This window comes from Gopherus evgoodei, chromosome 18, assembly GCF_007399415.2.
Source record: "Gopherus evgoodei ecotype Sinaloan lineage chromosome 18, rGopEvg1_v1.p, whole genome shotgun sequence".
NCBI classification, from domain to species: domain Eukaryota; kingdom Metazoa; phylum Chordata; order Testudines; family Testudinidae; genus Gopherus; species Gopherus evgoodei.
Window position 1 is genome coordinate 8,483,617 of NC_044339.1, and position 14,583 is coordinate 8,498,199.

Below are 14,583 nucleotides of genomic sequence, written 5' to 3' on the forward strand. Positions count from 1 at the left end.
ACAAATCCCGAGCTTTGGGCTGAACAGCACTAAGAGTTCCTTGGGGTGTGGATTAACAGGCACTGGATAGCCAGCCACAGAAAAATGCACACAAAGTTCTGTGTATACCTTGTACAGCCCTGAACATCCATGCTGCTCTCACAAAAGATCCTATGCGCTGACTTCACTCTTCCTCATTCATACATACAGTGCAGGACCTTCACTGCAGGGCCCATGCACTCACATGTACCACTGTCACATACGCACCCTGCAATTGTCTTGATTGCTATTATTGTTTATTTACAGAAGCACCTGCTATATGCGAGGTTCTTTCCTAGCGCTGAAGAAGCAGAGACCCTGCTCTAGGCAGCTCACTGTCTAAGGACAAACACACAGGTCTACACAATCACAGATGCCCTTGCACACAGAGTGAAACTACTCCCTTGTAGAGGGACAGCAGTGGCACCCGGCCCAGGCACCAGCCCTCTTTAAGTCCTAAAAATCAAACTTAGCTGGGATTTATGTGTTGCACATGCCTTGCACTGCCCTCTGCGTGAGGTGAATTTCACCTACAGAAAATAGCTGCAGATGCATTGGGTGCATGCCTTTTACAGAGGCAGCGTGGCTTGGTGGTTAGAGCAGGTGAGCGAACGTTGAGAAGATGTGAGTTGTATTTCCACCTCTCCCACTGACTTGCTGTCTGACCCGCAGCAAGTCTCTTGTCCTCACCAGGCCCCCATTTCCCCCATCCGCTAAAATGGGGGTGTCGTCATCTCGTACCGTGCTTCGGGATCCCCAGATGAAATGTGTTGTATTAGCGCTCAGTATCAATCAGTATTTACCACGATGACTCTAGCTCGTGGGCACTTCTTCTCCCTTTGCAGGAGAGTCTGGCTATTGCGTGTGAGAGCATCAAGAAGATCCGGGCGGATATGGGTGGCACCAACATCTTATCCCCTTTGAAGTGGATCATCCGGCAGCCCATCCACAGGGGCCACCCACGCTTGCTCTTCCTGCTGACTGACGGAGCGGTTAGCAACACCGGGAAGGTCATTGAGCTGCTGCGGAACCACTCTTTCTCCACCAGGTATGGATAACTCTGGGATCCTCTGGCATATGGGACAAAAAACAGCACGTAAGGGACTTGGAGTGCAATGCGAGCAGCAGGCCTCCATCTTATATTTCACAGTCATCCCACACTCAGAATGAAAGGCAGGAGGGTAGCTTGTAGTAGCAGGGTTTGGAATGGATCCCAGAAGTTCAGGTGCTTTTCTGGAAGGTCATCCAGACAATCTGAGCCAGGGAAACTGGGCTGGCAGTTTCACTAGAGCAGCCTCTTCGCTGATGTCTTCTGCTTGCAGGACTGACCCGAGAACAATCTTCCTTGCAGTCTTTTAATACATCTAGTTCTGAGTCCCAGCTGGATCTAGTGCGGGGCAGCATAAAAACCCCCAAATATTCTGAAAAGCAAACGCGAAAAGCAGCTTAAAGGAAATGCATGGTATTTATGTGACATAAAGAGAACTTGTGGAGCTCATTGCCACAATATATCTTTGAGTCACATGTCCTGGGATGGTTTTAAAAAAGGGATCTGACATTTATTAAGGGGGAGCTGTGCTGAGATTTGCAGCTATGGTGGGGATTGAGTCCCTCTGGTATGCATGAAAAAACATAAGTATCAGTACCCAACTTCCCACACTTGCTCTGGGCCAGCGAGCGTTTGAGGGGTGTGGTGTGTGGCGGTAAGATGTGAACTGAGTGTGCACTGGATGGTAATGTTGCCTTTCCTGGTGATTTCCTTGCACTGATAGGAAATGCAATCAAGCAACTTTCCCTGTACGTTTACTAAGGTCTTGGTCACATGTAGTTATCAGGGGAATAGCAACTGCATTTTAAATTCACCCCCTACCTTAATCTCAATTAACTTCCAAGTGTGGACGAGCCCTAAATCCATACGGAAGGGGCACGAATAACTGGATCTGCTGTTCTGTCCATACAATGAAACCTCCAGGCCTTTCCATGAGATGAGGGGCATCAGCGGGGAGCGAGGAAGGAATTCCCCGCCCTGCAGGGTACTGTATTGCAAAGTCAGGTGGGTTCTGGAGGGGTTTGTGCTTTCCCCTGAAACAGCTGTTGCTGGTCACTATCAGAGTCAGGATCCTGGATTAGCTGGAGCACCAGGCTGCATACCTTTCCCACCGGACAGGCTGCTGCGCAGTTTCAGAAACCAGAGAAACAGAACAGAAAAAACAAATGATCACTTTCCCTCTCATCCTCGAAGATTCTCCTTCCCTTCTTGTGTCCATCCCCCCCGCCCTTCTCTCCCCTTCTGTGGGGCCAGTGGGACCTCCAGACCCCTCAATCAGAGGGAGGAAGGTTCTGCTCAGACTAGCAGCAGCCCTGAGAGGTAATTGCTCAGGGTGTTCCAGACGGGCATGGCTGGAGAAGAGCAGAGAGGAACAAGGTGCTGGGGGGCTTTTCGTGTCTCCTCTGTGCCAGTCCTTAGACAGTCCTTTCCTAGGGGCGGTGGAAACCCCTGCTCCAAGGCAGGAGTGTGTCTTAAACAGATGGGGATGAATCCTGAAAGGTGCTGAGCGCCTGCAACTTCCATTGACTTCTGTCCATCCCTCCCGGCCTCTCTTAGAACAGCTGGCCATTTCCCTGTGCTCAGTTCCCATGGTCATCAGGAGGAGCAGAGCTGAGCCCTTAGCCGATGAAATGAGACCAGTGCTTCCCTGCCCGTCACTAGCCAGCCAGGCCCCAACCCCTGGCTGCAGAGGGGCTTGCTCACACCCAGGGTTTTTCTTGCCTGATGCCACCTCTTGATCATAGGCTTCAGCCAGGAGCAACAACAATGACAACAAGGAAGAGGTCACTTTAGCAGGACCGGGAAGGCCGGGAAAGCACTTGGTTGCTCTTTCCTTGAGAAAGTTTATTTGAATCCTGAGCAGCGCTAATCGCCAGGTCTTTAACGGTATCAACTGCAGGGCTCAACCGGGGAAACCAGCTGGCCCTGCACAAAAGCAGCCTGTTTGTATTCAGAGAGGGAGGGAGTGAGCTGCTGCAAAAGCTGGCAAGAAGAGATAGACGGCAGGGGTGGCCCAGGGCCAATGCCCAGCAAGCCTGCGTCCCTTCGGGTGCCAGCGGGGCAGCATCCCCCTCTCATTTCATCTCCTTTTGACTGGGGCTGAGCAGTCAAGGCTAAATATCTGGCTGCCTCGCTGCTCGTTTAGGCACCTCACTGGGGGCTGATTTCAGAAGGGCTGAGTGCCTGCAGCTATTACATTGCCCAGCCTTAGCAGGAGGTAGGGGTCTGATCCTACACCCGGCCTCCTGCTCTAACAGCCCCTCGCTTCTCGCCCCGACCTGTATCCTGAATGTCCATCTTTCCCCAGGTGCTACAGCTTTGGCATTGGGCAGAAAGCCTGCAGGAGGCTGGTGCGCGGGCTGGCTGCCGTGTCCAAGGGGAGTGCAGAATTCCTGGCGGAGGGCGAGAGACTGCAGCCAAAGGTACTGCTACTCCAAATCCCTCCCATCACCGGCTTTTCCTTGTGGGGAGGGGGCAAACCATGCAGGGCTCAGAGCTTGGGTCTGTCTGGATAGGTGCCCCAAAGACTGGAGGTTTCTCTGCACCCAAACAAAGCTGGGCTGGGGCAAGGGAGCAGTTGCCCCATCAGAGTCCGTCCTGCAAAGGGGCTGGGCTGGGACTGCATACAGACGAGGGAAGAAGGCAGATGGATTATTTGCTTATTTGACAGACCTGCAGCTGAGCAGGTGGGTGATGGCATGGGTCACTGAGGGGTTTTGTGTCAGCTGGAGAGCAGGCAATGGGGTCGGTGCTTTTCACCTCAGTGAGAGCAGAATGCACACTGGGCACGTCCCCTAACGATGCCCCGATGAGCGGGGCTGATGGGCCAAGGGTACACGCTAGGGAGCAGGCGTGCTAACGCCAGTACCCAGCATGACCCTGACTCATATTGTTTCATTGTTTCCTGTGTTCCTCACTTTGTGTAGATCCACCTGTTGTCTTTAGTGTCGGGGTTAATAATACCGACCTTCTTTGGGAAGGGTCTGAGCCGGGGATTGTTAGTCAATTATCAGCTCTTTGGGGCAGGTCTTTCTGTCCTGTGTTAATTAATAAACAAAAGGAAGTACTTCTTCACACAGTGCATAGTCAACCTGTGGAACTCCTTGCCAGAGGATGTTGTGAAGGCCAAGACTATAACAGGTTTCAAAAAAGAACTAGATAAGTTCATGGAGGCTAGGGCCATCAATGGCTGTTAGCCAGGATGGGCAGGGATGATGTCTCTAGCCTGTTTGCTAGAAGCTGGGAATGGGCAACAGGGGATGGATCACTTGATGATTCCTGTTCTGTTCATTCCCTCTGGGGAACCTGGCATTGGCCACTGTTGGAAGACAGGATACTGGGCTAGATGGACCTTTGGTCTGACCCAGTATGGCTGTTCTGATGTTCTTATGTGTTTGTCCTATTAATAATAATAATAGGAAGCCTTAGAAGCCAAGGGAGCAACAGCCCAATCCACTGACAGCCGTGTGAGGAGGTGATTTGTAGCAGGACATGAGGGTTGTCTCTTTCTTGGTGACTCATGTCTCCAGAGGAAAGCCAGTGGCAAAGCGCCTGCTGGTGGAACCAGAGATTTGTTCCCCAGCTAGCCAGGGACCTTCCAATCCAGCCCCAGGCACCCTGCCCTCTTTCTGTATAATGGGTCAGGGCAGTGCACCGGGAGGGAAGGGGTGGAGGTGTGGTGGGTTTTTATTCGTGCTGAGGGATGGATCATTTTTAGCAGGATTTTAGCTGGATTTTATGCCACAGTGGGTTGTTAGGATATGCCAGAGGAGAGCTGCCCCGTGTTGCTGAGGGCATCTCCAGCCTGCTGATATATGTCCCAGTATGAGACCAGTTCCTAAAAACTGAGGCCCCGCCTGCTATTTTGTACCACCATCTTTGCACTCACAGAATGAACTGCCAGTGCAAAGCCCGATTTTCACCCCTCTGAATCCCATTGCAAGAGCAGCAACCCCAGTGTGGATTTTACAGGCCCAGACACCACTTCTCAAACCCAGGGATCACTGTGCCCAAGAACTGCCTTGCAGGTATGTTTCTCAGGCCCTGACTTTGATGGCGGGACCAGTTAATGTCCCACAAACATGGTTCGTGGGAAGCAGGATCAGGATGATCCTGAACACACCAGCATGGAGCCGTTGGACCGAATCCCCCCTCCCAACCTCTCCCTCTCCTGAGCTGAAATTCCTGTAGGCCTCTCTGGACTCAAACAACAACAACATGGTCCATTTCCCAGGGGAACAGACATGTTGCATTTTAGTGAACTTCTCATCTCATTGGGGCGAGGAGGTGGTCACAAGCTGCTCTTGGCACAATTCCTTGCTCTGGGACTGGCTAGCCAACTCCTACACAGCGTGTGGGCGAGGACAGATGGATGGAACAGAGCCTGCGTGTCAGACTCACTGGGGAGTCAGAGCTTGTGTGCAGGGAGGAATGGAAGCGGTAGGCGCGACACGCTCCTGGTAGCAAACATAGCTGCAGTAATAGGCACAGACCGAAACAGAGGACTTGGCATCCAGGCAGCTAATTAGCTGTGAACTGAAGTCAAAATCCCCCGTTTTGCTCAGCCCAGCCGCCTGGAGGTTCACAGGGTACATGGAAGGGAAATAACCATGCAGTAGTTATGCTGGTTAAACTGACTTTAACGCAGGCTGGGAAGCAGTTTTGAGGTTTTGATGTCTGGCTCCCATGCTGCCAATGCCATAAATAAGGGGGCTCGCTGCACCTGTCACTTTCACTCCACGAAGTTGCATTGCAAGGTTCATTACTCACAGCCTCACTATCCCCACCTCGCCTGGTTACAGCCTGTCTCACTGGCAGCGTTTGAGACCCGACACCCATCTCTCTCCTACAGCATTTACACTCCAAACTGGGAGTTACAGTTCCTTTATCATCTGCCTCCCCTCCACTTCCATTCCTGTTCTCTTGGGGTTTGTCTACATTGAAATCATGTGGTGGGGAGGGGTGATTGCTGCTAGTCTAAACACACCGGAACTAGCTTGGATTATGCAGTGAAGCCTAGGAGGGTTGTACAGTTACCTGGAAGGCTAGGGCATGCTGCAGCTTTAATCTGGAGCTAAGTAGATTAAACTAGCTCAGGTCTGTCTAGACGAGCTGCAGTCACGTGCCATGATTGCAGTGTAGACATACCCTAAACCTTTTGCATTTCCGCACCTGGCCCCTCTGGGATAGAACGCTCAGCTCTCCCCAGCAACAGTCATTGGGTTCATATGATTTACTGACATCAGTGGGAGACTGAGATTCACCCTTCTTTGTGCATTAACTTGACAGGGTCCCATTGGTTCAGTCCAGCCTAGTACCAGGGTCAGAAATGGCAGCTGTAATGACGTGTCACGGAAAGGGCCCGATCCTGTTCCCCCACTAGCCCATGAAGCATTTTCAGAGGCAGAGAAGCACAAGCATCTCTGTTATAAATTAAGCCCCAAGACAGGAAAGGGTGTTTTTATAGGGCTGTTAATACAGGCCTCACTTGTTATACAGATGGTCTTCAGCCATCTGAGGCATCAATTAATGGCCCCATCAAGCACATCCTGGAGTGTCTTACAGATCCTGTATTGTGGACATTGAACTATATAGAAAGTTTAAAATGCCCTATGTATAAATCTCTTTTTAACTTCTCTCTGCACTCTGGAAAACAGTTCCTAGTGGGAAAGCAGTGACGGATGGAGAGCTTTCCAATAGATTTGCCTGTAATATAACATGGATATTGGCCTAGATCTTCAGCTAGCATAACCTGGCATAACTGCATAGAGGTCAGTGAGGCTATGTTGATTTACACAGAGTGTAACTGACCCCAGCTGACCCAGTCCTGAGCTACCAGTAGCCTCTTTGTGTGCTTGCGAGAATGGCTCTCTGTCTTTGGAAAGATGCGAAGACATGTTGATTCCGAGTACAGAGATCTCTCGGCACCTGCACTGGAGGCTTGTTTGGAAAGCCCCAGGGAGCTCTCTAGAGAAAGGCAAGCGTGTCCCGTGGCTGGGGAGATTGGGAAGGGATGGCACAGAATTTGAGAGCACTCCACATGGTGTGTGAGTGATTAATGCCTATGCAGAGAAGGGCCCTTCCTGCCATCCAAGGTACCAGAGTGTTATCCTGCAGCAAAGGCGTCTGCTGAAATTCACACTGAGGACTTTCGGAAATGCACCCATGGTTGGTTTCATTGCCCCTAGTGTAGGGGGCTTGGCAGGGCAAAAAGGAAATTGGCTGGAGTGCAGAGGGCTGGTGGTAGAAGGCACGATTTGGAGCAGCCTCAGGGATGCTCTAAGTTGCTTTCTTGGCCCAGACTGGTGTCTGGCAGCTGAAGGATCAGGTGGCATAAACCACCTGCTCATTCTGCTGAGGGGTTTGGAATACTGAGACAAGCAGCATGTAGCAGGTGAGTTCCCAGGGATCACAGGGCCCTATCACTCCCCTCATGGGGCAGGCGGGGATTTCTGCCAAAATCAGTTTGCCCAGTCGGCCAGATGTGTAAAGGGTGGATTTTTTCCAGTTTCCCCTGAAGCATTATGTGTAAGATGCAGGCAGGAGACAAGAGCAGCTGGGCCATCAGCCTCTCCCTGTGCACTCAGCCTGTTCTGTCAGCTAGACTCAAGACATCACATTGTGATGGGCTCTGGAGAGGACAATCGGTGCCTCTGAAATAAAGCTGGGCAGGTCTGTTTATCTTCACTGTGCAACACATTGAGACCCCCCCGGCATGTTCACACACTGACATACTCACCCACAGGTGCATGCCGACACGCTCAGGCATCCATGCATGCACGTGCTCACAACATGTCCCCGCACACTTGTTCGCAATACCTTCCCCTCTGCCATTTGACAGTCCACATGGGTTTGTGCTCTGTCTTGCCAGATGATCAAGTCTCTGAAGAAGGCTATGGCACCCGTCCTGAGCGATGTAACTGTGGAGTGGGTCTTTCCTGAAACCACTGAGGTCTTGATCTCCCCAGTTAGTGCCAGCTGTCTCTTCCCTGGCGACCGGCTGGTTGGGTATGGCATTGTCTGTGACACGTCCCTGTACATCTCCAACCCCAGAGCTGTAAGTAACCTCTGCCACATTCCCCAGCCCCCACAGGAATGTATGTTTGTTTGTGCATTCAAATGTGTTTGGGTGTGCATGCACGTGGTGTGTGTGAATACATGTATATGTGTGAGTGTGCCTGGGGTGTGGGTGTGTATATGCGGGTGTGGTGGGAAAGCCAGTCACACACACTCTCACTCTTCCCTGGTGTGGAGACTTCTCTCTCAGATATGAGTTATGAAGTGAATGTGGCTGTACGGGGCACCATGGCTGAGAGCTCGATCAGCAGGAGTACCCAGCTTGGTAGCCACATACTGTTGCAGGGCTGCTCTTCCAAGGCCATGGTGGCCCTGACTTGAATCCTTCTTGGGATATTATGCTCATCACATGCACAGAAAGCTCTGCCACCAGACAGGGTGTCTTGCTGAGTGGCTTGCCCCACTTCCATTCACGGGTCAGCTGTGCACCACTGAGGTGCAGGAGGAAGGGGGTTGTTGTTTGATCCCACTGTGCTTTGTTCTCTTCCTCTCCTTCCCAAACATAACACAAGCCAACAGAAGACCCAACAGTGTTGAAAAGCACCAGCTGTAATCACCTGAGGCATAAGGATGTGAAGGGATGAGGCAGGAATGTTGTAAACAAGGCACGAGAAGTAATTCTTCTGCTCTACTCCGTGCTGATTAGGCCTCAGCTGGAGTATTGTGTCCAGTTCTGGGCACCACATTTCAGGAAAGATGTGTACAAATTGGAGCAAGTCCAGAAAAGAGCAACAAAAATGATTAAAGGCCCAGAGAACATGATCTCTGAGGGAAGATTGAAAAAAAATGGGTTTGTTTAGTCTGGAAAAGAGAAGACTGAGAGGGGGCATGATAACAGTTTTCAAGTACATAAGACATTCCTACAAGGAGGAGGGAGAAGAATTGTTCTTCGTAACCTCAGAGGATAGGACAAGAAGCAATGGGCTTAAATTGCAACTGTCAGGATGGTTAAGCACTGGAATAAATTGCCTGGGGAGGTTGTGGAATCTCCATCATTGGCGATTTTTAAGAGCAAGTTGGACAAATACCTGTCAGGGATGTTCTAGATAATTAGTCCTGCCACGAGTGCTTGGACTGGATGACCTCTTGAGGTCCCTTCCAGTTCTCTGGTTGTACAATCAGGGACAACGGGGGAGGGGAGAAGGGGTATGGGACAATTGGATAAAGGGAGAAGGGGCACTAGACATTGGGTAACCAGGCACTTCATCAAGAGGTGTGGGGATAATGTCCAAATTGCTAAGACTGCCAATTCCATGAACATCCCAAGCCCTTTCCAGACCCAGCAAGCCAGAGCGGATGCAGCATTCCAGCCCAATTCTCTTTCCCTTTCTTCCCCAGGACAAGAGGCGGCGCTACAGCATGATGCATTCCCAGGAGTCAGGCAGTTCTGTTTTCTTTCACTCCCAGGAAGAGGGAGCTGGCTCAGACAGCTGGAGCTATCCCAAGGACTCTGAGGGGGGACTCCCTTCAGAGCAGACCCCTGATCTCTTGGTGGTTGGTGGAGAACCAAGGAGAGAATCTGACCCAGATACTGGTCAGTTTCTCCTTGTTGTAAACCCAATAGTATCACCTACTCCTCTTCCTGATCATTGCCTTTAGCCACTGGTTTGTCCCTTTCAGATAACATCCCTTCAGCTGTATCTCTGCGAAGTGACAGGGGTCTCGGGAGAAGTGGCAACAAATCACACAAAGCTCAGAGACTCCATTTGGCTTGGCTGCTTTATCCAACCATGTCTGGGAATCGAACTGGGAACCCATTGAGAATAGCCATCCCCTAGATTTGCAGCACATGCTGGGCTCTGGCCCTGGGAGTATTATTGCAATGTTTATGCTCTCTCTCATAGCCAAAACCATCTGCACTAAAAGGTTTCCTGGCCTCTTGGTGACTCTCTGCAAGGTTTGGATCAGGCCAAATTCCAATTCCAGATGTAGGCTCTTCCTGAACCCCATCCCACCACTAGGCAGCCTGATGAGTGTATCCCTCTGGGGATATGCCAGGCCCTGTTGCTTCCACAAAGGGAGGGAGAGGGGTTAGATTAGGGGACTGGGAATCAGGACTCTTTGGTTCTCCATTCCTGGATCTGCCACTGACTTGGCCTGCGACACTGTGCAAGTCACTTTGCCTTTCCCTGCCTCACGTTCCCCATCAGCAGAACGGGGTGAATGATGTTTACCTACCTGCCAGCATGGGAGAGGACAGAGGTGTGCAACTCTTTGCCTAGACATTCCTCAGACTTGCAAAACAGTCCCTTAACAAGGATCAAAGTCGCACTCAGAGAGAGGAGAGAGGAGTCTGGGGCAGACGTAAAACCAAGGTCCTGACCTTATGGGCATTAACAAGTCCCTGGCACTATTCTCAAGGCTAAGGGTATTGATCCTGTTGGCCTAGTCAAATTCCAACAGTGTCACGGCTCTGTTCCCTCCCAGGAAGGGCTGCATGTCAGTCCTGGGTGCAGGGATTCCTGATTCGAATAGGGATCCTTCAGGACGAAAGCCGCTCTATGAAGATAAATCCATGTACTATATTCCAAAGCTTGGCCCCTTCATGCCTGGGCCACCCCTGTGTATGAGCAGTGTGGAGGGTTCTTTTCCTTGGGTCTCTCAAGCGCAAATCTCTCTGTTGTCCTTCTCTCTACCTGGTTTCTCTCTCTCCCATCCAAGGTCCATCTTCCCAGCAGAGTCAGGGCGATTCTCTGTGGAGTTGGTGGGAGTGATTGGGTGGGAAGGGGTCTCCCACTCTCTGGGGATGTTAAAAACCTGGCTGGCATTGGCTGGTCCAGCTGCTGATCAGCTCTTCCTTCGAACAGGGCTGGACCCTAAATCCTCCTCCAGGCGAAGGGTGTACAGCACCAATCAGATTGCCGACCCCGAGCCTTTCAAGAGGGTCCCCACAGCCAGCGATCCGAGCGCAGCCCTGGGGAAGAATCCTCTTCGCAAAGCTCACATACAGGATCTGTGCCAACTCAGCCTGGAGCCACAGCTGTGGCCAGCGGATTTCCAGGTAAGGGCCGGTGTTGGGCCTCGATACACCAGCAGGGGCCTCCCAGGGTATCTGCACGCTGCTGCCTCTCTTGTGCCGGCGCAGCCTGGGCCCTGCTTTCTAGCTCAGAGGGGCTCTTTTCAGAGCACATGGCAGTGTCACTGTCCTGAGGTCCTGTTACACAGCCTAGCTCCTGCCCGATGCGCCATTTTCTTGCACTGGAGCCTGGAGATCCAAGACTTACACTGTGACTCCCCAGCCCCAGTCTCCAGCACAGAAGCTGCAGGGTTAGAGCCTTTCCCACCCTCCTCACCGCCCTGTCCCCTCAGTTCCCCTGGATACTTTGGCCTCCCTGTACTGTGGCCACATAGGGCCAGGCTTTCAGATGTACTCAGCTCGGGTGGGAACCAGTAGCCTGATTTTTGAATGGTCTCAGTGTGCAAGGTGCAGGGTGAGTGGAAGGAGCAGAGCTTTCGTGAAAACCTGGCCCCAGGTGTGAGTGCTGAGCAACTAAACATTTGGCCCTGGGCTCTTCTGAAAATCTGGCCCACGGTGGAGGATTCCAGCTTCCAGACCCCAGTGGCTGCTTTGCAGGGTGCTCACCTGCCTGCTTCGCCATCTCCTCCTCCCTCTCATCTCCTGCATGACACCACCCCAGAGCTGGAGCTTCCAGTATTGCTCCGCGGCCCTAGGGCATCCTCTAGGGTATAGGATGCTCTGCAGTGTGTGTCATCCAATGCCTCCTCTCCCAAGGCCCTGTCTCCAAACCAACTGCTATAGTCACACAATGCTCTCCTGCCCACCTTAAAAGCACACTCAGGTGACTCCGCCCATATAATCAGGTGCAGGGGCAGCCTTGCAGCGGCAGGCAAAGCTCCCAGGTTAGTCGGGCTCAGATCTGGGGTGTGCTTGTGCGCGCATGCGCGTTTTGTGCTGCAACGTGGTGCCAAGAGGAAAACTTTGCTGCCAGAAATAAAGCCCCGCAGGTAGAAAAATCCTGTCCAGATTTCCAGCGGCGGGCACACGACAGGTCCACCACTTCTTTTCATAGCCTGGGCTCATGAGTTTTGTCGCCATCTCTACTGTCTCCTTCATCAGCAGGGCCTGAGCTCTGCTCTGTTGTTTGTCGGATCCTAGTTATACCTTTTAATTCTTCTTGGGTTCATATTTCACCAGAGTTTGGCCAAATAATATAAACCCTTTGGAGCTGTAGCAGCACCTGTGTGCCTCACAGCAGAACACAAAGTTAATCTTGATGCAAATCCCCTGTTAATATACCGCCGGGTCCAAGGCGATGAAAGATAGGGTACAAAAGGAGCTGGAGAGGAAAAGTCTGCCCCAAGCAAGCTTCCAGAGAGATTTTGCTTTAATTCACAGCACTTTCTTTTCACCTAGACACAATAGGCTACATTATCCCCAGAATGAGTTTGCATCAATGTCCCAGCCATTCTGATCACTCCCACACCTTAACAACTGTGGGTCCAATTCATTCCCTGGTGGTACTCCACTGGGCCAGAGAGATTCAGATGTGCCTGAACCCCACCCATTGCACCTGAGGCAGGGGACAGAGGTGGCTTTGTCACGTTTTTGCTCCCCCACCATCCCAGAGACTGCTGGGAGCTAATTCAGCCCCTGGTTCAAGCTAGAGCAGCCTCCAAGCTGCTCTAACTTGTGCCAGCTGGAACAGCTTCCTAGTGCTTGTGGGCCCCTAGGGCCACCTGTGCTCCACCTGTGCTTTTTACAAGAAAAGGTCGGGGATATGCTGGGAATGCTGAGTGGGAAGGGTCCAAGGTTCAGGCCACAAGAAGGCTGCTCGAGTCCCTTCTGAGGTCATTATAAACTGAAATGAAAAGCCGAGGTTAGCTGAAAGGGTGATTTCCGTGGTCTGCGGTGAGTCAGAGGCATTCAGTCCCCTTTGAACCTGACGATTTTCAGGCAAAGGGCTGGAATGGCTTGCTCCAGTGTTTGACATGCCTGAGGTGGTCTCCTTCGAAATCAGTGTCCGCAACAAGCCTGGGCAGACCAGAGCAAGAACAGCTGCTGCTGCATCCTTGTTCCCATGACAACCCTGAACAGGGTATCTGAGGTCTTTGCTATGTTTCTTCGCTGCCACAGGTTACAGAGATTGGCAGGGAGGGGAGGGGGGCCGAGGGAAGGACAAACGGGGTGATGGAGGGCTGTGAAAGAGAGACAGTAAGAGTGAAGGGAACGAATGAGTAAAACATGGGAGAGGAATTATTCTCTCAACCTCAGGGGTAGAGGGAGACTGGGTGCTAGTCATGGAACATCACTAAGTCCAGGTATTTCTAAGGGGTGGTTAATTACAGATGTGCCTGGGTGGATGCTTCATTTCTTCTGTGCTGTAGCGCTGGCGAGGTATTTGTGTCTGCACCATTAGGGTCGGCCAGGCCCCAGTCTCTGTGCATTGTGGGGGATGATGGTGTTTAGAAGACGATAAGGAGAAATCAGCCCTTGTCAGAATGCAGCCAGGAGTTAGACGTGTGTTCTGCTTGGTTTTAATTGCTGCCTTGTTCTGCGCCATCTCTCACACTGTGGGTGTGTGTGTGTGTGGGGGGCAGCTTGACATTTTCAGAGATGTGAACTCAGAGTTCTTCTCCCTTCCCCCCTCAATGCCCACACCACAACTGGAAAGGAAAGGTCAGAGTGTCAGGATGGATGGTTTAAACTCCCAGACACTTCCCTGATCTCCAAGGAGAAAGGGCTCAGGAGGGGAAAGAGCAAGTGGAAACATGCTGGCAGTAGCTTCCAGAGAGAGGCTTTCCACTGAGCTCACATCAGATGCCTCCTTGCTTAGGATCTGCCACTTAAGGGGCATTTTCAGGGATCAGGAGAAGCCAAACTCAGCTGAGAACAAGGGGGAGGGAGTGTCCCTTCATCGCAGGGAATTCCCTCCGACTCAGACAGAGCGGGCTCTGGACAACTGAGGAGCCGTGGGGAGCTGGAAACGAGTTTGGTGATCCGCAGCCAATCCACAGGACAGGAGACGGGCCCATCATCCAAAATCCACTCTGCCCTCACTCCCCTCCATTCTTGTGGGCAGTTGTAGAAGAGAGGCCAAGGGTTGAATGGGTTATGGAAACTCAACGCCCCACCCAAACCCTAGAGAGGACCCCAGCTGGTCAGGGCAGGGGTATTTGTACTGGAGGCCAGGGCAAAGCTTGCCACTGCCATGCTGAGCTTGGTCTGTGAAGAATCAGAGGATATCGGCCTTCAGGGCATCTTTCTGCAACACTAGAATTTCTGTCTCTCTTGCTCCCAGGAATGGAGTGTCTGTATAGAGACCAGCCTTAAAAATGCTGGACAAAGGTATGAATGCTGCCACCTAAGGCCTGCTCTGCACTAGAAAATTAAGCCAGCTTACCTATGTTGCTCAGAGGTATGAAAAATCCCCCCTCCCCCAAAGGGGCACAGTTAAGCCAAACTAGCCCCCAGCATAGGC

At 51.8% G+C, this 14,583-nt stretch overlaps 1 protein-coding gene across 1 annotated transcript in view; it reads left to right on the plus strand.

The window, feature by feature from the left end:
* Positions 1-14,583, plus strand: part of VWA5B1 (von Willebrand factor A domain containing 5B1) — a 71,792-nt gene that overhangs the window by 37,396 nt on the left and 19,813 nt on the right. Inside the window, exons 10-14 of the mRNA XM_030537853.1 lie at positions 864-1,066; positions 3,375-3,489; positions 7,938-8,123; positions 9,482-9,677; positions 10,951-11,144. Coding sequence (XP_030393713.1) covers positions 864-1,066; positions 3,375-3,489; positions 7,938-8,123; positions 9,482-9,677; positions 10,951-11,144 — 894 coding nt within the window. The remainder of the gene's footprint in view (positions 1-863; positions 1,067-3,374; positions 3,490-7,937; positions 8,124-9,481; positions 9,678-10,950; positions 11,145-14,583) is intronic.